Raw genomic sequence first — 22,806 nt, 5'->3', positions numbered from 1 at the left:
ATGAGAGTTTGTAAGGTGTGTTTGTGTGTGTGAGATGTAGGGTATTTATAGAGAATGTCGTCTCGGTCTTTGCGAAAATCTAATTAAATATTCAAAGGTGTACTCTCTCCGGGTCCCACTAGTTGGCCGATTTCATTAGAATGTAATGGTATCCGGGTTCGTTCCAATCGTTCAGTTTACGGTCCAGTTGGTTAAGTGCGTTAAGTGAGAGTCTAACCCCGTTTAGTTGTTTAATGCATTAGAAAGCGGGTGTTAGGGTAATCAGGGACCCTAACTGGCTCAGAAAAATACCAATATTAATTTTGGCAATATTTTTATGTTCGGGTATTGTCCGTTGTTCGGTCGGATTAGTAATCCGTTAAAGTGCTTAAGATATCCTTTAAGCGTCATAATATATTTTTAGCGACACAATTTATTCTGCAAAGTGTCAGGAATAATTCCTCATATTTTGGCACTTTATTTATTAGCTAGAAGCTAGTGTGTAAATAAAAGTGCTGTGTTCCGTGCTTAAAGTACGTTTTAGGCACATCCAATCTCTGTATCTTATTCCTAGAGACGTAATCATACAACCCTTGTATCCTTACACACACTATGGTGTAGTAAAATAATTTTGGCTCATTCAGGCCTTTAGAGGCAGTGTCTGCCTGATGCTGGCTATATCAGCATGTTCACTGTGTATCCGTTTAGTGCTACTGTGCTTTTTGTGCATCAAGTTTGTCACTAGAGTTCAGTAAATAAATAATGTAGTGACAGGAAAAATCAAAGTATGATGCAGACATGTACATGTATCAACAATCAAGTAGCAGTTTATCAGAAATCTCAGTTAAGCACAGTAATTAGGCAACAGTTAATAGCAAATTAAGTCGTACGGATACCTGGTTTTGTGAGGGTTGTCACACATTGGCACCAGGTTTGACAAAATAGTTGTCGTTTGGCATGTTTGCTGTCAACTGGCACCACATTTTTCGGCTCCTAAATGATATGTAGAATACTATGCCACGAATAGTTATTCTTACTAAGGGGTTGGTTCCGGTACAAACCATATTTATCCTACAAACCGTAAGAACAGATCCTAGCACTTAAAAAAAGTTAAATTAGCACATACCAAAACAATATATACATAAAAGTAGCACATTTGAATTATTTTAGCACATAAAAATTAATCAAGATAATTGATTTTAGCACATATTTGAATGATATCAGCACTTTTTGTAATCAGCACATCGAAAACAAGAAGGTAGATCCAAATAAAGAATTAATTGTTTGTTAGCATATTTATAGGGAATTCAATATAATTGATATTATTTAGAATATTATTTTATCATTTCTCTATAATTAGTTGGATGCCACGTGACGTTTTTTAAATGGTTCTTACAGTTTGTATGCGAAATGTGGTTTGTATTTGATCCTACTCCTTCTTATGTGTACACAATGGATTTGTTATAATCCGCGCTAAACAAAAGCTGAGAGACGCAACGACTCGGCTCAATTTAGTATGACGTATGCGCACGCTTTAACGTGATGTCCACACATGTTGTCCGCGTCGCAACGCCCGTGGAGTATTATCCTAGTTATTATTATTATTATTATTATTATTATTTATTTATTTTTTAATTTTTTATGCACCTTTCCTTTTTTAAACATCATACACCTCTTCACACTTTTGCTATTTGGGCCGGTTAAGGTCAAAGCCATCTTTTATATTTAATTTTATAGTAAATTACGATTTTGGCCCCTGTAGTTATATCACTTTCACCCTATTAGTCTAAAATAGAATTTTTTAACATCTGTACCCCCAACGTCTCTGTAACTAACTATTTTGGCCCCTGAGAGGGAATGGGCCAAAATAGTTAGTTACAGAGACCTTAGGGTACAGATGTTAAAAATTCTATTTTGGGCTAATAGGGTAAAAGTGATGTAACCACAGGGGCCAAAATCGTAACTTACTCTTAATTTTAAATAGATTTAAGTTGCTAGAGATACCAGAAAACTGATTTAACCGTTTTCACCGGTTTTCATTATCAACCACATGTGACCGCTGTTGTGATCAAATCTGAATCAAATTTTCACACCACCCTAATTTGAAATTTCTTAATGCATATGGATGTTTTGTGTTCTTCTACCTCCGAATTCCAGGTATTTTTTTCGTCGAAAATCCTGTTTTATATAATTATGCATTCTTCATGAAACTTGTTCATACATTTCATAATGCTGAAGGTTTTTGTTAATAATAATGACTTGTAGTTGGTTAGGTTCGCGATCGCATGCGTTTGGGTGAGAAGGGGGCATAGGAATGACTAAATTCAGGTGGAATGAATCGATGAATATGTTCCGGGATCATGTTGATCCAGATAAAGAGGAACAACGTAAACAGATCATAATCGGTAACATCTCTTGATCCAAGACATTCGTCGAGTTACCTTTAGAAAATCACCAAAATAGACATGTTACCGCCTTTTAAGCCAAAATAGACATTGACTTTTACCACGCTAAAAAATAAATGTCACATAAGCTAAGCCAGCTAAGAACATTTGAATTTAGCTGGCACAAAAAACTTGAAAAGTACTACGGGGTCCACAAAACAACCAATCAAATCAATACACGTGTAAAACGCCAACTAAAATTTAGCTGTTGTTCCTCAAAGGCTAAAGTTTAGCCTTTTGAGGAACCCTGTCTAAATTTGAGCCTTTGTTTTACATGTGTATTAATTTGATCGGTTGTTTTGTGGACCCCGAAGTACTTTTTAAGGTTTTGTGCTGGCTAAACTAAAGTCTTCTTAGCTGACTTAGCTTATGTGTCGTTTTCTTATTGATTGCTTTTGAATATGTTTAATTTAGAGTATGCTAAAAGTCAGTGTCTATTTTGTCTTGGTCAGCATGTCTATTTTGGTGATTTTCCGTGTTATAAATCATGTATAGTTTTACACACTCGGTTTGCAGAGACGGATGCAAAGGTGGACAAAATCGTGAAGCTCGTTAAAAATCTAAACTCCGGCACGAAAGAAACAAGACAAAGGAAACGATCCGAAGTCATTAGCCTGATTGAGGATTTCTACAAACAATACCAAGCCATGTGTGCATTATATGAAGATTTAAGAGAAGGTGTCAAGAGAAAATGCAACAATGAAGAAGATAAAGAAGACAATGAGTCCATTTCATCTTCAAATTCATTAGGCATGGAATCAGCAGCATATTATTCACCAGGTAGTGGATCAAAAACACCAAATATTGATCCACCAAAAGTGGCATTAACACAAGATGGTCAAAGCATGAGATCCGAGAACTCGTGTCATTCGTTAGAAGCGTTAAGCGTTGATAAGTCACCCTTTAAGATGAAGGTGTTAGAGGACAAAGTTAGTGCGTTAAAGCTCGAGATTGAGACGTTAAACTGTCAGAAGAGTGATCATGAACAAGAGTTTAAAGGCCGACACGATAGATTTCATAAACGGTTGCAAGAAAATATAGGATTGCAGCTTGTGTCGGCGTTTAGAGAAAAGGATGAGAACGTTTTGAAGAAAGTCGACGAGTGTGAGAAGTTTTTCAATAATAAAGTTGAAGAGTCTATGGATCGTGTCGAGAATTTGAAAAACTTTTTATATGGAAAAGAGAAAGAGCTCCAAATATTAAGGATTCAGAACCAAGAATCGGAAATCAAGCTCGAGAAGAAGGCTAAAGAAGTGTCGGATTCGCTTAACTTGCAAGAAACTTTAGCGGAAAAACTAAAGGAAAAGACCACAAACGAAGAGGGGCTTGTCGAAGAAAGAGACCATTTGAAAGAACAAGTCAAAGATTTGGAGACCAAGATCGAATGTTTAAGCAACGAGAATCGTTTGTCGAAAGACGAAAACAAGAATCAAAGGAAAACCGTTTCGGAGTTGGAGGAAAAACTTCAAGATTCTCAAATTTCGGCTGCTGAATCACGAACGGAGTGTGTCAAGGATTGTTCGAACAAAATGAAATCCCTCCAGCAAAAGTTCGAATCGTTAGACAAAAACGACGAGCAAAGAGACATGCTAGCGAACAAGTTAAACCCCGAGGCAAAATGTAGTCTCCAAGGCATGGTTAAGAAAATGGGAGAAGTAATGGACGAATTTCGAAAGAATTCGGAGGATAGTGTGCGTATATTGAACAGAAGAGTTTGCGTGTCGGAACAGCTTAACAATGAAACGCGAGACTGGTACAAAAAGACGCGAGATCAACACGAGCAAGACAAAAAGGACAACGACTTAGCGTTTCATAGCATCAAGATTATAATGTCGGGGGTGAGTGAAACGTTAAGTGTGTCCGAGACGTTTGGACTCCGGTTTGCGGAATGTTGCGAGGCGTTCAATAACCGTGTGTCGAAAGTGTCGTGTGAGATAAATTTTGTGAGGGATTGGGTGAAGAGAAAGAATGGTGCATTGGTACAAGTTAAGGAAGATTTTGATGCACTTGTGGTTCAATTGGGTGATAAAGAAGAGGAGATACTTTGGTCAAGGCAAAAAGCATTGAAACTAGAGAACAAGTTAAGGGATTTGGAGAAGGTTGTTAAGGAGAATGATGAGGCCATGATTGTTTTGAAAGAGGAGAAAAGGGAAGCAATTAGGCAATTGTGTATTTGGATTGATCATCATCGTAGTCGGTCTGATTTTCTTAAAAAGGCGTTTTTTGAGCTCGTTGCTAGATGCCAAAGATCGTGTTAAGTTCAAAGTGTTAGGTTCAGTCGATCCCTACCCGAAGCCTAGTTTTGTGTTAGAAACTAAACATTAGAACCCGAGTTCTTTTGTAAATTGTAAGACACTTTCTTAAGAGAAATTGGCATTCATCACATTGTTAGGATCCTACATATAACTAGGATGTTTTTCAACCAGATATCCTCATCTCCACCCCAAGTAGATCCTTAACCACCTCGTACGACACAAATGCAAGCGCTATCGAAGGAACCACCTGTTTCCACAAATTAAACTCTTATTACAAAATTTACCAAAAAAAAAAAAAAAAAAAAAAAAAAAACGAGTAAAATGCCATTTTCGTCCCTGAGGTTTGGTCAGTTTTGCGACTTTCGTCCAAAGGTTTGTTTTTCTGGATCCGGATCCAAAAGGTTTGAAATCTTGCTATTTTCATTCGGCTCGTTAACTGCATCCATTTTTCTCCGTTAAGTCAGGGGTATTTCTGTCTTTTTTGTTAACTTAAAGGGCAATTCGGTCTTTTTCACTTTATGTGAAACGACCGAATACCCCTGGAAAAGACTGAATTACCCTTTGAGTTGACAAAAAAGGCGGAAATACCCCTGACTTAACGGAGAAAAACGGATGGAGTTAATCAGCTGGATGAAAATGGCAAGATTTCAAACCTTTTGGATCCAGATGCGGAAAAACAAACCTTTGGACGAAAGTCGCAAAACTGGCCAAACCTTAGGGACGAAAATGGCATTTTACTAAAAAAAATACAAAAAAATGGGAAAAGAATACTCTTGTATTTACCTTAACTGAGTTAGGGACCAAGCCCTTGTACAACGCCCCGAAACCTTCATAACGAACGGTTTTCCTGAACGCGTCAACCATTCCAGTGTACTCGAGTGCTGACTTGCCATCTGCGGTCACAACTGAAGCTGCATGTTTCCAACCAACCATTTGCATTCGTCGGCGGATGACATCAAGAGGGTAAGCAACGGTTTGACCCACAGTTCCAGCTGCAGCCCCACATGCAAGCTTGGTTGTCACACTCAACTCCGCGTCTTCGGCTAGCCCAAATGGTCTTGATTTAACCAACCAATCTTTTAAAGATTCATACACCGCAAAACAATGAGAACTTATCAGTCTGTAAACATTAAAGCAGTTGTAATTTGTTACAGACTACTAAAAATATTAAAACATTCAATATCGAAAAGTTTTGAACCGTACCTGCACGGTAAGGCGGCCTCGAACCAAGTCCATTGGGTAGGTTGCTAACACTTTTCACTGATTGACGTGGCACACTCTAATTGGTTGATTTTTTAGTTTGCCACTCTCAAGTGTCTAACCACTCCTTATACAGTTATACCCTAAAGGAGCAACAGCAGTTCTTGATCTGCAACATAATATAACCAAATAAACAAATAACTAGTTATAAACCAAGAGGTACAACATACTAACATAGGTATTTAGGTCAAGACTTAAGAAAATGAAAGGCTCTTTTTCTATGACTTATAAGTTATAACTGGTTTCTTGCACCACAACATTTTGGCTGACATACAACAACAACCATACCCACTGTAATCCCACCCATGACCCATGGCCTACAAGCTATTGGTTGGGTATGGGGAGGGTGGGATGTAGGCAAGCCTTACCTCTATCTCCGGGGAGAGAGAGACTGCTTCCAATGAGCCCCCAGCTACAAAACATAAGAGTCAGATAAAAACAAATAAAGCCCCGTAGGAACTCAAATACTAAAAGATTCTACGTAGGCTACCAAACACGCAAGCGGAGAAAACATAAAACACACAAGAATAACTTCTTTACAAATGCATTTCAATCTTAATAGTAATACAAATGGATAATTTTACCTTAAGTATAAAAACAAACAAAAGAGTTAGGCCGGTGGGTGTGGCATGGCGCCACCCCGTCACATCAACATCTATAGCGCCCCGGGGCGCCATCAACCACCCCCTGCTTGTTAAAGGGTGGCGCTACCCCTTGTCCGCCATGGTGATAACGAGCCAAAAAGGGTGTGAAGGTGGGGCCCACCTCTTCTCAACCAATAAAATCTTTTTCTTTTTTTTAATTTTGTTTAATAGAGGGATTTATACCACACCATGCAAGTTAAAAGCTCCGTATGACGTATCACATGGCGCCTAGGTGGATCTCACATCCAGTGATAAAGCCCCTAGGGACCCTCCAGCCTTATAATGTATAAATAACCGCCTTTTGAACAATAAAATCAATTAATTTATTCAAACTGAAAATACGAGAACTCAAAGGCATGTGTCTACAGACAAAATTACTCAAAACTGAATCAAATTCGAATTAACAGAAATAAGTGATTGATAACTAATCGATAAAACTGAAAATACGAGAGATGAGAGAACTAACACTCCACCGGCGACGAGAGATTTGCAAATGCTGAGTAGAGCGTGGCGGCTAGGAGCCTTGACACCTTCACTAGAGATCTTTGCTTCTTCAGCGAGATTTGCGATTGTAACGGTTGTCTTCCCTACCACATCCTCCGACGCCATGCCACCGGAACCTACCGGAAATAAATAATAAGGGGGTGTTTGGCCTAGCTTTTTTATCCAGACTTATAGCTTTTTTAGCTTATTTTTACAAAATAAGCACTAATGGTGTTTGGTTTAGCTTTTTAAGCTTGTGCTTATTAGCTTATATAAGCTAATTCCAAGAAGCTTATCGGAACATGCTTATTTAGCTTATTTGAATAAGCTTATTTGAAGTTTATGGTTTTTTTTTTTTTTTTTCATTACACACAATGATATTATACCCCTTCCCATAATACAAAATAACTTAACAAACAACTAAAGATTAATTATTGATTATCAACTTGTAGAATATAAGCTAATCCAAACACTTCAAAATAGCTTATCAAATGAAAGAAAATAAGCATAAGCTACTTAAAAATATAAGCATAAGCCAAAAAAATAAAAGCTAGGCCAAACACCCCCTAAGTATTCGCCGGGGTAAGGTCTCCTACAACGATCTCAGGGAATCGAACAAAAAGAGGAGTTAATCATGTTTTTCGTCTCTTTTCTCAAAAATTACTATTTCGGACCATTACTTTAAAAATTGTCAAAACATTTTTTTGTTGTTTCACTTTCATAACTATTACAGTCCACCCACACCAACGTCATCCAGTTATACTATAAGTTTATTTGAAATGACCATAATGCAATAAAGAGTTGGTTACGTTTTTCGTCCCAACGCTTTGTTAAAAATAACAATTACAGTCCATTAGTTCTAAAAATTGCCAAAACAGTACCAGCATCTTTCACTTTACTTTTCGCTCTCCTTGTTTCTTCATATCCGACCACCTAATTTTCCTCATCACAATCGATGTCAGTAGGAAAACTTAAGTCTTACCTGAAAAAACTTGAGGGGTGGAGATTAAGTATGGGCGGTGCCTTATGTAATGGTCAAAATTGGCAAAATTCATCGGTAGAAAAGGAGTTGGCCGATGATTTGGTTGAAGAAATTATGGAGGAAACTGAGCTACTACTTCGACATCTCCACTACTTATGTTCAACTTTGAGGTATGATGTATTGTCAAAGTAGGTCAACTTTTCTAGACACACTAAGGGGTCAATCCACATTATCGAATGTGCTTCTTTTCTTCGGTTCTTGTAAATTCGTTCATTTTTCTTAAAATGGTTTCGAAATTCGAATGGTCGATGCATAGGCCATATGTTCTCCACGTCAATATTTCTTAAAACTTTTTCTTTTCACGTCTATATTTTTGTGCTAAATTTTTTATGCTGAATTTTTTACCTTAAATTTTTTCTTAATTTTTTGTGCTGAATTTTTTGTACTATATTTTTTGTGCTGAATTTTTTCGTGCTATATTTTTTTCTACTAGATTTTTTTGTGCTAAATTTTTTTTTACTGGATTTTTTGTGCTAGATTTTTTTGTACTGGATTTTTTTGTTGTCTTTTTTAGAAAACAAAAGGGATGGCACATGTGATTTTCACACTCCTATTTATAAGGACCAAAATGTCATTTCTTCCTACTTATATGGAGTGTCACATGGCATCATCACAATCCTTCTTGGCTACTTAGGCAAAATCTACTTTTTAGTGGATCCTTTCCCTAGTTTATACTATACATCAAGCATAAAAGTTGCAACTTAGTTTAGGTATTATTAAATTTTGGGTTTGTTTAGTAAGCGGGTCGTGTTTAGATTATACTAAAGTTAAATTTGCTTATTGTTGATTGCTTTATGTTTAAAATAAAGACGTCAAAATTTAAATAATTTATAATTTTAAAATGTCAACCTGTTACAACCCTTTTACCATTTATAACTTGTTTATAACATGTCAACCCATTTACAACTTTGCTTAACTTTGAACTTGACGCCAATCATTAACAACTCGTGTGGCGTGACTATGGAGGATGTCGGTGGTGGCCGGTGACTATGGAGGATTGATGGTGGCCGGTGACTATGGAGGATGTCGGTGGTTGTAAAGAGAATAAATGATTAGGGTAATCAGAGCGATATCTCTAATACCATGAAAATAGGCAGGAATCCCTTGTTTCGCATTCCATATCTTAGCAACATATATAAATATTACAATGGTTGACCTACTCTCTATTTCATATGAATAGTCATTACATATATTTTAACAAACATGTGTTTTGCTTGAAGGCAGTGGTTAAAGGAGTTAGTATTGAAATTTGAAAGTACCGTGTTGAATGTTGAGATCCCAAATCGATCAACGGTTTTTTTTTTTTTTTTTTTTTTTTTTTTTTGGCAAAAGAGAATCAAGAATCTTCGATGACTATGACAATGTACTTGAAGGATACATCAACGGTGCGGTGGAGACGTTTGATAAATGAAAATGTGGTGAGGCTAGAGTGTTCATTATTCGATTCAGACTCGAATAACCTGAAAATGAATTCTAACTAAATTCAACTAATGAAATCGATTTTGAATTTCGGCCTATTCAAATCCGGCCCCATTCGATTCAAAAATTCAATTCGAATTTGAAATCCCACACCCAATTCAATTCGAATAACCCAAGTAAGTGAATAAGCATTGTTATTTTTTATATAGCATATTTATGTTTGTTATGGACTTCTGAAACTTGGAGTCTGTCTAAAGTTTCATGGGCTAAAAAAATAGGTCCACTAAACCAGACTTCACATTTAACACGTATTACCACACTATAAATAAGCAACATGTTGTTGCTTCATATGTTTGTACTCTATGCATAGGGTGTTTCCCAAAAAAAAAAACTTAATTCTTTACTTTTAACCTATAAATTTTTTATCTTTTACATTTTAACCTTTTTGAATTTTTTTACTTTTAGCCTTAAAACTTTTCATCTTTTACAATTTAACACAAACACTTTTTTCTGTTTAACTTTAGTCCCTCATACTTTTATCTTTCACGAGTTTTTCGTTTTATTGCGAGTTAACACGCCGCAACGCGTATTGGGGTTCAATGTTTTTCGTCTATTTTTTTACTTTTAACTAAGAGACAGAAGTCTTTACCAAGTGAGCTAGTCCCACACTGACTAATTCATATTTATGAAAGTTAAATTTCTTGTTGAAGATTTTGAATCTTATTTCAAAATAGATTCTTATTAAAAGGTTGTTTGGCAACCGTGTACGATGCCATTAAGATGCCTGATCGATTAAGAGGTAGCCTCTTAACGGGTCAACATGTTTCTAAAATTACCCATTAAGAGGTTACATCAACCATTAATAATGTCTTTTTAGTGAATCAAATACACTCCACCTCTGACCGATTCATTAGGAGACTACCAAACAGCCCCTGAAATATGATGGAGTTAAATGCCATTTTAGTTCTTGTGGTTTGGGCCATTTTGTCAGTTTAGTCCAAAGGTTTGAAACGTTGTCATTTTAGTTCAAATAGTCTCAAACGTTGTCATTTTAGTCCACTGGGTTAACTCCCTCCATTTTTTATGTTAGCTAGAAGGGTAATTCGATCATTTTATATGGTCGAGTTGCCCTTCTAGTTAACATAATTACATATAAAATGACCGAAATGCCATTCTAGTTAACTGAATAAAGGGATGTAGTTAACCCAGTGGACTAAAATGGCAACGTTTAACTATTTGGACTAAAATGGTAACGTTTCAAACCTTTGGACTAAACTTGCAAAATGGCCCAAACCATAGGGACTAAAATGGCATGTAACTCAATATGATGCATAATATTTTAGTTATTTACTATACGAGATGCTAAACACAGAACAAACAATATACTTAAGTCTATAACTCATTCATAATTTAGACCAAACTGCATTTGATGGCCCATGCAATTTGCAGGATAACACCCTTAGTAATTAAATTATAAAACACGTATATTTGTAAAAAAGAAATAAATATAATGAGAATTCTTGAAAAGTATATCAAATGAAGTACATAGAATAATTAAAATAGAAAAAAGAAGAGTGTATGAGGCCCATGATAGAGATTGCTCCTTTGAAATTGATTTCATGTCTATTGCTCGGGGTACACTATCCATAGTAGTAGTTATATCGTCGAAGACGAAAATCACGGGCCTGCAACCATATGTGTGTATACTTTTACTAGTCAGCAAAACTCGGTGTAGCACAATTGGTTAGCACGCATAACTCTCCTTAGTTCAGAGAAAAAAAAAACCTAGCTACGCAAAACGACTATTAATTCAGAGCAAAACCTAGCTACGCAAAATTGAGAGTTTTAGTTTGACAAAGTTCTGATATCATGGGCATTAAGCAGTTCGAATTTCTAGGCTATTCAAACTGCATATTATACCCCTTACATATGTGTATGTGTTGGATTAAAACACATGTACTAGGTTTTGTATATATTTTGGTTTGTTGCAAGGCGCTTTTTAAGGTGACCACAAACCTAAGAATTTACAAGCATAAATAATACAATAACATATTATTATTATGTTCAAAACCACTAAAACCAACCTATTTATGAAAAAAAAAAACAATTGCATAATATGCTCTCGAATTAGTGTAATTAACATTTTTAACAAACTGTAACTTTGTAGAATAGTAACCAAGTTTTAAAAGTGTTCCAATTAGGTCACTCAAGTTTCAAACGTATTCTAAACAGGTCACTCAACATTAATTTTTTATTAAAATTAAGTGTTTTTTCATGTATTTCATAGGTAACCGTGATAACGTGGATTTTTGTTTCTTTTTTCCATTTTACTTGATGCTAACGTCGAGTGATGACGTGGATTGTAACTTGTTTTTTTTATTTTTTTTGTAATTAAAGTGTTTTTATTTTTAATAAATATAATTTTATATATTAAAATAATCCGACTCCAGCATCTTATGCTCCATTTTTTTCTTAATACATGGGAAAAAGGACATGACTCGATTTGAATGTTAAGTTATATATATTTGGGACAAAATCGATACGAGTGACCTAATTAGAACACTTTTAAAACTTGGTTACTATTCTGTGACATTTTCCCATAAATATAAGAAAAACGTAAACATACGAGTCGCAAATTCTTTTAAAGTGATCACCTATCTAATACTAGGGGTGTGCAAAGTCGGTTAACCGAAGGTTCGGTTAATTGAAAAGTATTAATTATAACCATAACTAATGGTCGGTTAACCGTTGTTTGATTAACCATTGGTTATGGATCAATTTCGGTTAATTATTAAATGTATATAAAACTTGTAAAATATAAACCCATGAGTATAAAACTCGCAAAATTATATAGATACCACATGCATATTGGTAATGGGTCATATGTACATAATAAAACAATCACTAATGGACCCTCAATTGAACTAACATGTTAGAGAAATATAGCGGCCGTGAACTTATAAATAATATTACATTAACAGAGTTTGGTTATTGGTATAACTAATATGTGTGTGTAGAATAGTTGTAGATTTTGTTATAAATTGTGTATAGTATCTTGTGTAATTTTTTTAATGTACCGTACAATAGTGGAAGGGCTGCATGAATATATGGGAGAATTACTTTTAAAATTATTATTACGTGACGTATAGAAATGAATGGATCAAGTTGGTGTGTTGTGTTTGTTCCCCCTTTGGGGTGGTTTGTGATATACATCATTGGGTGCAACCAGTCAAGTGGATGTGAGGTGGACCCAGCTGGTGTTGTGGGCTGTTTTTAAAATAGTCACGATGGCTACGTGCGTCCTTCAGATACCACATAAAATCTTTGGTCACATCACAACCAACTCAATTTCTCTAATAAAAAAAGTATCAAAACCATTTCTTTAATAAAAAGTATCAAAACCATTTGTATTTATCCATTTTAGTGAAAAAATACTTTTTCATTCTGCAATTTTATTTTTTATATAAAATAACGTAATATAATATTATAGTGAAATGCCAAAATGGTCCCTGAGTTTATTTCACTTTTGCCATTTTAGTAAAAAAATAAACTTTTTGTGTTTAGTCCTTAAGATTTCTTTTTTGTTGTCATTTTCAACCGATTAACAAACTGGGTTAGAATTTTCTGTTAAATTCTCTTTTTTTGGTCGTTTTCCTCATTTAATTAAAATATATTATAACATAATATAATAATTATACCCTTAATTTAAACGAGGAAACCAATAAACGGGGGAAAATTAATAGAAAATTATAACATATTTTGTCAATTAGATGAAAATGACAACAAAAAATGAAACATTAGGAACCCATATACAAAAGTTTTATTTTTGAACTGAAGTGATAAACGCGACCTAAACTTATGGACCATTTTAGCATTTTACTCATAATATTATTGTAATTTTTAAAAGTACTATTTAATTGTTATTATTGAAATAAAAAATATTGGTACTGGATTACATTTCCTAAATTGTCTCCCTAGATAGAACTTTGGGTATGTGTACATAACACTAGTCAATTATGAATGCTTATGCTTTTTCAATATTTGTTTTTTTTTTAATTTTATTGATATGCATTACATTACTTGACGAGTGTCGGTTACATCCGTATTTTGATAAGATAAAATTTATACTACGTGTACGATTGATATTCTCTAGTTTTGTCGTTTCTCAGACTCATTAAAAAAAGTAAATTTAACCATCACCATTGTGTTTGATACTGATCTGAGTATTCACTCCTAATACGCACCCGTGCACCACGTCATCAATAACGAACCCATACCAAGCTTAAAAATAAAATTCACAAAATTAAATCTTATTAGACAAAAACTATACAATATATCTGTATGACTGTATCTATAGTTAAATAATTGAAAGCCAATTATTATTCAATTAAAAAAAAAGAATAATAATATAAAAAGAAATAACAATAATAATAATAAAAAAATCTAACAATAAACCCCCTCCCTCCCCCATGGCTTCCAAACCTGATGAATATTATTATACTTTTATAGTTTAAATTCCTCTGAAATCAACAATTTCTTGTTCAATTTCTACTTTTTGCGACATCGAAGGTATGAATTCACTGATATTTAATTATTAATATTATATATGATATGATATGATTCGTACAGAATTTGATTGGTTAATTTTGATTTCATCCTTATCCTTACTTTCTGATTTATAGTTTAGCAACAGATTTTGCTTAATCTGAAGTTTTCATGAGTTGAATTCTAGATTATTCGATGCGTTTTTTGTTAATAATTGATAACTGAAAGTTAATAGCTGAGTTGAGCTAGGGTTTGTTATGATTTGAGTTTATGTTTTGGGGATTTCATTTGTTTTGGATTAATTGTGTTGTATCTGTTTGTTAATTATATTGTTTTGGTTCTGTTTGTGTTATTGTTTTCAAAACCCTAGAATTTTTTATGGATTATTTGTTATGAATTTCAGATCTACCGCAGCTGCGATTTGAATGCGGTTTCTTGTTGGGGAAATGGATCAACTAGTGGACGGTGAAGCAGCGTCGGATAATCTGGTTGACGGTAAACGGTTTATGGCGAAAGAGAGTGGGTTTTTAATCGAGCATGGAAGCTCGAATGTGCAGGAAATGATTATACCCGGTGATGATTACAAGGGAAAGAATGTTGCTAGGGTTGACACAACCGAGCACGCGTGGACCAGCCCTCGCAGTGTGGATGCAGCAGGGATGATGGTTGAAGAGTTAACGGTGAGAAATTTCGACAGTGGGAACGTGGAGACGGGTGGTTCGGGGTTAAAGGATAAAATGCGTAGTTCGAATAACGTTTGGAACACGTTCTTCCCGGATGAAATGAATAGTTTACATACACAAGTTGAAAATCAAAATGACGTTGCGGACCGTTCACGTTCACGGCAAGAGGATAATCAACCTGCTTCGTTGAATACTTTGTTATCTCCTAACGGGATTCGAACAAAGATTCTTTCTCAATCAGGGTTTTCTCAGTATTTTGTGAAAAGTTCGTTGAAGGGAAAAGGTGTCATATGCAGTGGCCCGGGCCCAGCTCGTGAAGCGCTTGGCCGTATTCGTGGTCCGAATCATCCACAAGCTGCTTTGGTTAGTTTAAATTCAACGCCTAGTTCAACTACGGAAACTACTGTTCATGAAGGTTTGAGTCTGAGAGAATGGCTTAAAGCGGGTCAGAACAAGGTCGACAAATCGAAAAACATGGATATATTCAAGCAGATTTTGGATCTGGTGGATGCATCTCATTCTCGTGGAGAACCGTTGCAAGCGTTACGTCCGTCATGCTTCAAGTTGACGCCACAAAACCACGTCTTGTACATCGGTTCGCCTGTTATCGGGAGTAAAGAAGTTTCCAATTTGGAAAAGAACGGAGATAAGAAGCGAGAAGGGGAGCACAGTCATCTTCTCGGTGCTAGCCAAAGCGCAAAAAGACAAAAACAAGGGAACATGTTTCGTCGGTGGCCTCAGTTTGCGGTACATTCTGGTTTCAAAGATTCCGGGTACGGATTTAACGGACAAAATATCCCTACAAGAGATAATACGTATCCAATCCAAAACATATCCAACAGTCAGCACTTATTTGCTACATCAAATAATAATACCTATCCAATTCAAAACATGTCGAACAGTCAGCCGTTATACGCTACACCCCAACTGGTGAATAATTTCGTCGGTGATCCATTGGAAGAGCAGTGGTACGCCAGTCCAGAGGATTCCGGAGAGAGGTGCTCTACGTTATCGTCAAACGTCTACTCTCTAGGCATTCTTCTATTTGAGCTACTTGGGTCGTTTGAATCGGCGAGAGCCCATGCTATCGCGATGAAGGACCTACACCAGCGGATCCTTCCTCCTAGTTTCATGTTGGAGAATCCCAAGGAAACGGGGTTCTGTCTTTGGCTGCTTCATCCTGAGCCGTCATTACGCCCGACAACTAGGTATTGTTTGAATCATGTTTAGTGTGAAATCTTGCCTCATATATCTGAGTCTAGGGCTGCAAACGAACCGAACAAACACGAACAAGACCTTGTTCGTGTTCGTTTGTTAAGGAAATATATATGTTCACGAACTGTTCATTAACACTTACCGAACAAGATTTTATGTTCGTGTTCGTTCGTTAGGCAACGGACGTTCATAAACACAAGTGACACAAACTAATGTTCTTGAATCATGAACACAGATAGAAACAAATGAACACAAACAAGCGTTCACAAACAGAATATATATACACTGATACTTATTAAATATTTTATTTGTCAAAATTTTGAAGTATTTAAAAATATAAAAACTAGAAACACTAATGAACTATCGAACACAAACAAACACGTTACCGAACGTTCACACACATAAATGAACGAACGCGGCCTCTGTTCAAGTTCGTTCATTTAACTAAACTAAACGAACGAGATTTATTGTTTGTGTTCGTTTATTTAATAAACGAACGAACACAAACGAACTTCCCGCCAAACGGTTCATGAACTGTTCACTGCACGTTTGGTTCGTTTGCAGCCCTAATTATGTTTGAATTAAGTGCGTCACGGATTGCTGTAAAAGTAGTTTTTGTATTGTATATTAAGAGTTGCGTACTTGCGTGAACATTCCCTTTATGATTTGAAAACTTCATTCCAGCTTTAACCTAACATTCATTAACTTTCGTTTATCAGGGCCATCCTACAGTCCGAGCTTATAAACGGAATACAAACATCATCTATGAAACAAATGTCAACATCCATTGATCAAGAAGATGCCGAATCAGATTTAATGTTGCATTTTCTCGCATCTTTAAATGAACAAAAGCAGACATGTGCGGCAAAATTAGCTGACGATATTAAAAGCTTAGAATCCGACATTTTAGAGATAGAGTCACGACAGCCGAGTAAAACTCCGGGGAAGAAGTTAAAATCGACGACGTTTTCTAGTCTAGGTGGATCGCGCTTAATAAACAATATAAATCATCTTGAACACGCCTACTTTTCCGTGCGATCCACCATAGGGAACTCTGACATGAACGAATCCGGGGAGCGTGAAGTGTTAAGTAGTCGGGAAAAGAATATTGTGATGAAAAATACGGAAGCAGGCAAAAAGCCGGCGGATCGTTTGGGGATCTTTTTCAACGGTTTGTGCAAATATGCTCGTTATAGTAAGTTTGAAGTACGGGGAGTTTTACGGAATGGTGATTTTAGTAGTATGGGAAATGTTATATGTTCACTTGGTTTTGACCGAGATGAGGATTATTTTGCAACTGCCGGAGTGTCGAAAAAGATAAAAGTATATGATTTTCATGCTTTGTTGAATGATTCTGTCGACATTCATTATCCAGCTGTTGAGATGTCCAACAAATCTCGACTTAGTTCCATTTGTTGGAATAGCTATATCAGGAATTATCTGGCCTCGGCAGACTATGACGGTGTGGTCAAGGTTAGTACTTTTAACAAGAGTAAAATGTCATTTTCGTCCCTGAGGTTTGGCCTGTTTTGCGACTTTTGTCCAAAGGTTTGTTTTTTCGCATCTGGATCCAAAAGGTTTGAAATCTTTTGCCATTTTTCATCCGGCTCGTTCACTCCGTCCGTTTTTCTCCGTTAAGTTAGGGGTATTTCGTATTTTTTTATTTAGTACGGGTATTTTGAATAGTGGTACATTAGGCTAAATGCATGTCCATAAAGTGAAAAAAAAAACCGAATTGCCCTTTAAGTTAATAAAAAAGACGAAAATACTCCTGACTTAACGGAGGAAGATGGATGGAGTTAATGAGCCGGATGAAAATGACAAGATTTAAACATTTTGGATCCAGATGCGGAAAAACAAACCTTTGGCGAAAGTCGCAAAACTGGCCAAACCTCAGGGACGAAAATGGCAATTTACTCTTTTAACAAAATGGTGAATATGCACTTTATGTGTTCTTATAACTGACTACCATATAATGTTTCTTGCATACGTTTGTGGATGGGCCAGATATGGGATGCTGGAACTGGTGAAGCAATATCACATCATATTGAGCATGAAAGGAGGGCGTGGTCAGTTGACTTTTCTCGAGTTGACCCGATAAAATTAGCCAGTGGAAGTGATGATTGTTCTGTCAAATTATGGAGCATTAATGAGGTAAGCTTCTTCCCATTTATAACTAAAATTACATTCCTTTTGTTCCAGTTATACTTTTAAATCAAAATTTGTTTATTCGAAAGACCGGTCATGAACTTTGAAATCTGTAATATGATAATATCTCATGTGATCGGTGTTGTAAGAATTGCTAGGCGCTAGTCGGCCGGTGGGGTACCGACTAGCAATAAATCGGGATTAGTCGGATTGGGATATTGTATGTAATTTTCAGTTTTATATGTATATACACACATTTTTAAATGTATTATTTATGTAGACATGTTATAACTAACACCTTCTTCCACCCATAATTTCAATTAAGTAGGATTAATTGCCGGAATTTATAGGTTTTGGTCAAGAATCTGACCGGAATTGCTAGACTACCACCGATTTTTGGCCAATTAGGACTGGATTCGACCACTGTTGACTGCCTACTGATTAATTGGCCGATTAGATAAAAATTAACCGGAGGCTAGTCGGGAATTTTTACAACCATGCATGTGATTTACATTTCCTTCGCAAGCTTCTGAGTTAAATTATTCCCCATTATCATGAGTGAATTGCAAGTTTTGTCCTTTATCTTTAGGCCATTTTGCAAGTTTTGTCCTTTATGTTTAAATTTGACGAGTTTTGTCCTTTATGTTTGAAAATCAAGCACGTTTTACCCTTTGGGGCAAAACGTGCTTGATTTTTAAGGATTTACGTGCTTGATTTTTTAAACATAAAGGACAAAACGTGCTTGATTTTTAAGGCCCAAAGGGTAAAACGTGCTTGATTTTTAAACATAAAGGACAAAACTCGTCAAATTTAAACATAAAGGACAAAACTTGCAAAATGGCCTAAAGATAAAGGACAAAACTTGCAATTCACTCCCATTATCATCGTAACAAATTAATAAATATAAGATATTAGTATATTACATTATTACTAAATTAGGTTCTTATCGCAGGGTATGTTAGATATTTGATAATTATCCAAAAATTTCACGTTATCTGTATACGTTACATAGCTCATACTTTTAACACATGTCAAGAACCTTCTAGACAAGTTAAATAGATAAAGTTGTCTTTTCTATATGCAGAAGAAGAGCTTATCGACAATCAAAACCGTTGCAAACGTCTGCTGTGTTCAGTTTTCCCCTTACTCCGCTCATTTATTGTCTTTGGGGTCAGCTGATTATAAAACGTATTGCTATGATCTTAGAAACGCTTCCAAACCGTTGTGTACATTATCTGGCCATGACAGAGCCGTCAGTTATGTCAAATTCTTGGATAGTGGGACCCTCGTTTCTGCATCAACTGACAACACACTAAAAATTTGGGACCTCAATAAAGCTGATTTTGGCTGCTTATCGACCAGCAGTTGCGTCTTAACCCTTAAAGGCCATACTAACGAGAAGGTATGTTACTCTATTTTACATTTTTACTGCACCGTTATTACATTTACGACGTTCTTTATTAACTTTGCGTCTTTCAGAACTTTGTTGGATTATCGGTTGCTGACGGATACATTGCATGTGGCTCAGAAACTAATGAGGTATGCTCTATTTAGTTAGAATTTAGTTGTTGTTTGGACATAAGCAAACAAGAAGTTACCATTTTCGTCCCTGAGGTTTGGCCAATTTTGCGACTTTTGTCCAAAAGTTTGTTTTTCTGCATCTGGATCCAAAAGGTTTGAAATCTTGACATTTTCATTCGGCTCGTTAACTCCATCAATTATTCTCCGTTAAGTTAGGGGTATTTCCGTCTTTTTTGTTAACTTAAAGGGCAATTCGGTCCTTTTCACTTTATGTAAAAAGACTGAATAGCCCTTTAAGTTAACAAAAAAGACGAAAATACCCCTAACTTAACGGAGAAAAGTGGATGGAGTTAACAAGCTGGATGAAAATGGCAAGATTTCAAACCTTTTGGATCCAGATGCAGAAAAACTAGCCTTTGGACTAAAGTCGAAAAACTTACCAAACCTCAGGGACGAAAATGGCAGTTTACTCTTTATTTTCTTATTAATGGTGTCTGTCTGCAGGTGTTTGCTTATTATAGATCATTGCCTATGCCTATCACGTCTCACAAGTTCGGATCTATCGATCCCGTTTCGGGTAAAGAGACCGAAAGCGAAAGCAATCATTTTGTTTCAAGTGTCTGCTGGAGACAAAAATCCGACATGGTGGTTGCAGCGAACTCCACCGGTTGTCTGAAACTGTTGCAGATGGTCTAACAAAGGTTTTGACTTTTTTTTTCTCTTCAAGATTTGGTGTTGACTTTTGATCTAGTGGTAGCTGGTACATCTCGAGTTTCACCTCATATGTTATTTCCATGTATATTGTGATATGCCGTATAGAATCTCGAAATTGTTAAACGTGGGCGTTGAATAAATAAAATTGTACAGTTAACGGTTCCCATTTTTGAGGTTAATAAATTCATTAGCATACTATTTTTTACGTTGACGTTTTCTGTATATGTTGTCAATGGCGAGACAAAATTAGTAAATGGACCTAGGTAGATGCTTTATGTATGTAAGCATAGTAATTATGGTGCAGATGACCTGGCAATAGATGATGTCACGTCACGTCACCACTCCGAAAGTCGTACTCAGGTTCAGCCATGTGGCAAACGGGTAATTCTTTGTGCGTACGAACACACGCGTTCCGTGGAAAAGATCATGACGAAGTGCATCTACCGGAAGATCGGGCAGATTAACCGCTTGGTAACTGTTTCGGCTCATTGACCAGTTTTGCGACTTTTGTCCCTGAGGTTTTGCCAGTTTTGCAACTTTCGTCCAAATGTTTGTTTTTCCGCATCTGGATCCAAAAGGTTTGAAATCTGGCCATTTTCATACCATTTTTCTTTGCTAACTCAGGGGTATATCCGTCTTTTCTATTAACTTAAAGGGCAATTCAGTCTTTCTCACTTTGTACAAGCATTTATCATAATGGGCAAAAATTCCCCGGACTTAACGAAGAAAAATGGATGGAGTTAACGAGCCAAATGAAAATGACAAGATTTCAAACCTTTTGGATCCGGATACGGAAAAAATAAACCTTTGGACGAAAGTCGCAAAACCGGCCAAACCTCATTTTTCTATTTTTTAGTAATCTTGAATTTAACCCAAGCCTGACAGAACATGTAGGTCTGGCAATAGGTCAAAACGGGTTTGACCGCTTGAGTTGAATTTTAAACATAAAAAAAAAAAAAAAAAAAAAACTAACATATTTTCATTTTCTTGTTTTCACACAGGTTTGGCTCTTTATTAGTTCATGTGCTAAACTTCATCGTCATTTGAACTTTATCGAGCATCAAAAGTTACAGATCTTTGATCAGCAGATGTCTTAAACCGACTATTGATCTTGGGGCGGACGGCAGACTGACATGTTGTCACTAAAGGTTTGTGTACATATCCATGTTTTCGTCTTCTTAATTATGTATATATACCTAGAGCAGTATAACACTTAAGTTGCGTTGTTGTAAAACAATCAAATTTATAACTCTATAGTCATGAAATATTTAAATGAAGTATTGCATATTTGTATTATGTTCGCTTATTATTAACGATAACTTCAAGTTTATACAATCGACTTACGCTTTACTTTTGTTCTGTATCTACTTTTTTCCCGCGTCTGCTTTTTATGTGTATTTAATTTTCACATATTCTAATTCTAGACTGTAGAATAGTTGACTTTTCAAAGTCAACATGTTTAAACTTATATTCGTGAAACTCCATTCAAATATATGACTTTTCAAAGTCAACAAGTTTAAACTTATAAATCAGTTACATTTGTTTTGGTAGTTGAAACTGATAATGATGAGAGGTAATTTCCGTTAGGGGTGTAAACGGCTGTCGAACTAGCTGCTAGTTTACTCGAGCTCTAGTTGAATCTTTTCGAGCTGTATATTTAAATATAGTGCCGGGCTTTTGAGCTTAGCTTGTTTATTATTTTTAAATATTTAAATGTTTTTTTATAATACTTATTTGTATATATATTATTTTGTTACTTTTACCATAATATTATATATAATACTGATTGTGCAATTATATTTTTGTTATAAAAAATAAAAAATAATAATGTATTTATTTAAATTAAAGGTTTGTTTAGGCTTATGAGGCCCTGAGGCTGGTTAAGCTGTGTATGTGAAGCTTGGGCTCAAACTCGTTTATTAAATGAGCTTTACTTTCGGTTTGGGGCCGCTCGGCTTGTTTTATGTTTTATACAAACCAACCTGAGTAGCTTATGAGCGGCCAAGCTTGTTTATGAATGAATATAGTTGTTTTGTTGGTCGGCCCGGTTTGGGTCGGCTGGTTTGTTAATGAAAGTTACCCTTCAAAAAAAAAAAATAGAAGTAGGGGTGCAAGGTTATTAATATATGTTTCTATCATATCTCCTAAGAAATAATGAGATATGTGAAGACATAAATATGCCACCTCTGTCCCCCAAGCCCCAGCACAACCATTAGCACTTCACATGAATTGCATCATGGCTGCAATTATTTATTTATTTATTTATTTTTTTGAAATTTTATGATCAAGGATAGGATAAGGATCATGTGAGAAGTGATAGGCTAGTTGAGAAATTTGAGAAGCATTCTGGACCACACATTTTTCTAAGCCTTTCGTAATATACACATATGTATAGTTTAAAATTGACTATATACATATGTGTATAACTCAATATACATATATGTATATAGTCAA

The 22,806-nt window shown here is 35.7% G+C and overlaps 3 protein-coding genes across 6 annotated transcripts; 2 read left to right on the top strand and 1 right to left on the bottom strand.

The window, feature by feature from the left end:
- The first annotated feature begins 2,293 nt into the window (after positions 1–2,293).
- LOC110881647 (COP1-interactive protein 1) lies at positions 2,294–4,681 on the top strand. Its single transcript, XM_022129849.2, has 2 exons — positions 2,294–2,384; positions 2,940–4,681. The coding sequence occupies exons 1-2, from the start codon at positions 2,294–2,296 to the stop codon at positions 4,679–4,681; spliced, it is 1,833 nt and encodes a 610-aa protein (XP_021985541.1).
- A 160-nt stretch (positions 4,682–4,841) lies between these two features.
- Positions 4,842–7,191, bottom strand: LOC110881527 (mitochondrial adenine nucleotide transporter ADNT1). The gene is made up of 4 exons (XM_022129754.2): positions 7,049–7,191; positions 6,021–6,047; positions 5,462–5,798; positions 4,842–4,925 (listed from the first exon to the last, which is right to left on the bottom strand). The coding sequence occupies exons 1-4, from the start codon at positions 7,189–7,191 to the stop codon at positions 4,842–4,844; spliced, it is 591 nt and encodes a 196-aa protein (XP_021985446.1).
- Positions 7,192–13,931: 6,740 nt separating this feature from the next.
- On the top strand, positions 13,932–21,702 carry LOC110884909 (protein SPA1-RELATED 2). 4 transcript variants are annotated; one of them, XR_004859903.1, is made up of 9 exons: positions 13,932–14,095; positions 14,475–15,962; positions 16,689–17,442; positions 17,977–18,123; positions 19,202–19,519; positions 19,597–19,656; positions 20,143–20,339; positions 20,657–20,930; positions 21,354–21,658. XR_004859903.1 is itself a non-coding variant. In XM_022132616.2 (8 exons), the coding sequence occupies exons 2-7, from the start codon at positions 14,497–14,499 to the stop codon at positions 20,332–20,334; spliced, it is 2,937 nt and encodes a 978-aa protein (XP_021988308.1). In that variant the 5' UTR covers positions 13,945–14,095; positions 14,475–14,496; the 3' UTR covers positions 20,335–20,339; positions 21,354–21,648. The 4 variants fall into 4 exon arrangements, 2 of the variants coding, with proteins under 2 accessions (XP_021988308.1, XP_021988307.1); XR_002561684.2 differs by having other exon boundaries at positions 13,945–14,095; positions 20,657–20,823; positions 21,354–21,702; XM_022132616.2 differs by lacking the exon at positions 20,657–20,930 and having other exon boundaries at positions 13,945–14,095; positions 21,354–21,648.
- The last annotated feature ends 1,104 nt before the right edge of the window (positions 21,703–22,806 follow it).

This window comes from Helianthus annuus, chromosome 6 (assembly GCF_002127325.2).
Source record: "Helianthus annuus cultivar XRQ/B chromosome 6, HanXRQr2.0-SUNRISE, whole genome shotgun sequence".
NCBI lineage: Eukaryota > Viridiplantae > Streptophyta > Magnoliopsida > Asterales > Asteraceae > Helianthus > Helianthus annuus.
The sequence above is the reverse complement of the archived record's forward strand: the minus strand, read 5'-3'. Positions and strand labels throughout refer to the sequence as shown.

Bases quoted from the DNA above. Each gene is read 5' to 3' on its own strand.
- LOC110881647 (XM_022129849.2), top strand. From the start codon at position 2,294: ATGACTAAATTCAGGTGGAATGAATCGATGAATATGTTCCGGGATCAT. The intron at 2,385-2,939 runs GTAACATCTCTT...CTCGGTTTGCAG, and splicing joins ACGTAAACAGATCATAATCG to AGACGGATGCAAAGGTGGAC.
- LOC110881527 (XM_022129754.2), bottom strand. From the start codon at position 7,191: ATGGCGTCGGAGGATGTGGTAGGGAAGACAACCGTTACAATCGCAAAT. The intron at 5,799-6,020 runs GTATAACTGTAT...TAATGTTTACAG, and splicing joins ACTGCTGTTGCTCCTTTAGG to ACTGATAAGTTCTCATTGTT. The intron at 4,926-5,461 runs GTAAATACAAGA...TTGTGGAAACAG, and splicing joins TGGTCCCTAACTCAGTTAAG to GTGGTTCCTTCGATAGCGCT.
- LOC110884909 (XM_022132616.2), top strand. From the start codon at position 14,497: ATGCGGTTTCTTGTTGGGGAAATGGATCAACTAGTGGACGGTGAAGCA. The intron at 15,963-16,688 runs GTATTGTTTGAA...TTCGTTTATCAG, and splicing joins TCATTACGCCCGACAACTAG to GGCCATCCTACAGTCCGAGC. The intron at 18,124-19,201 runs GTAAGCTTCTTC...TTCTATATGCAG, and splicing joins AATTATGGAGCATTAATGAG to AAGAAGAGCTTATCGACAAT.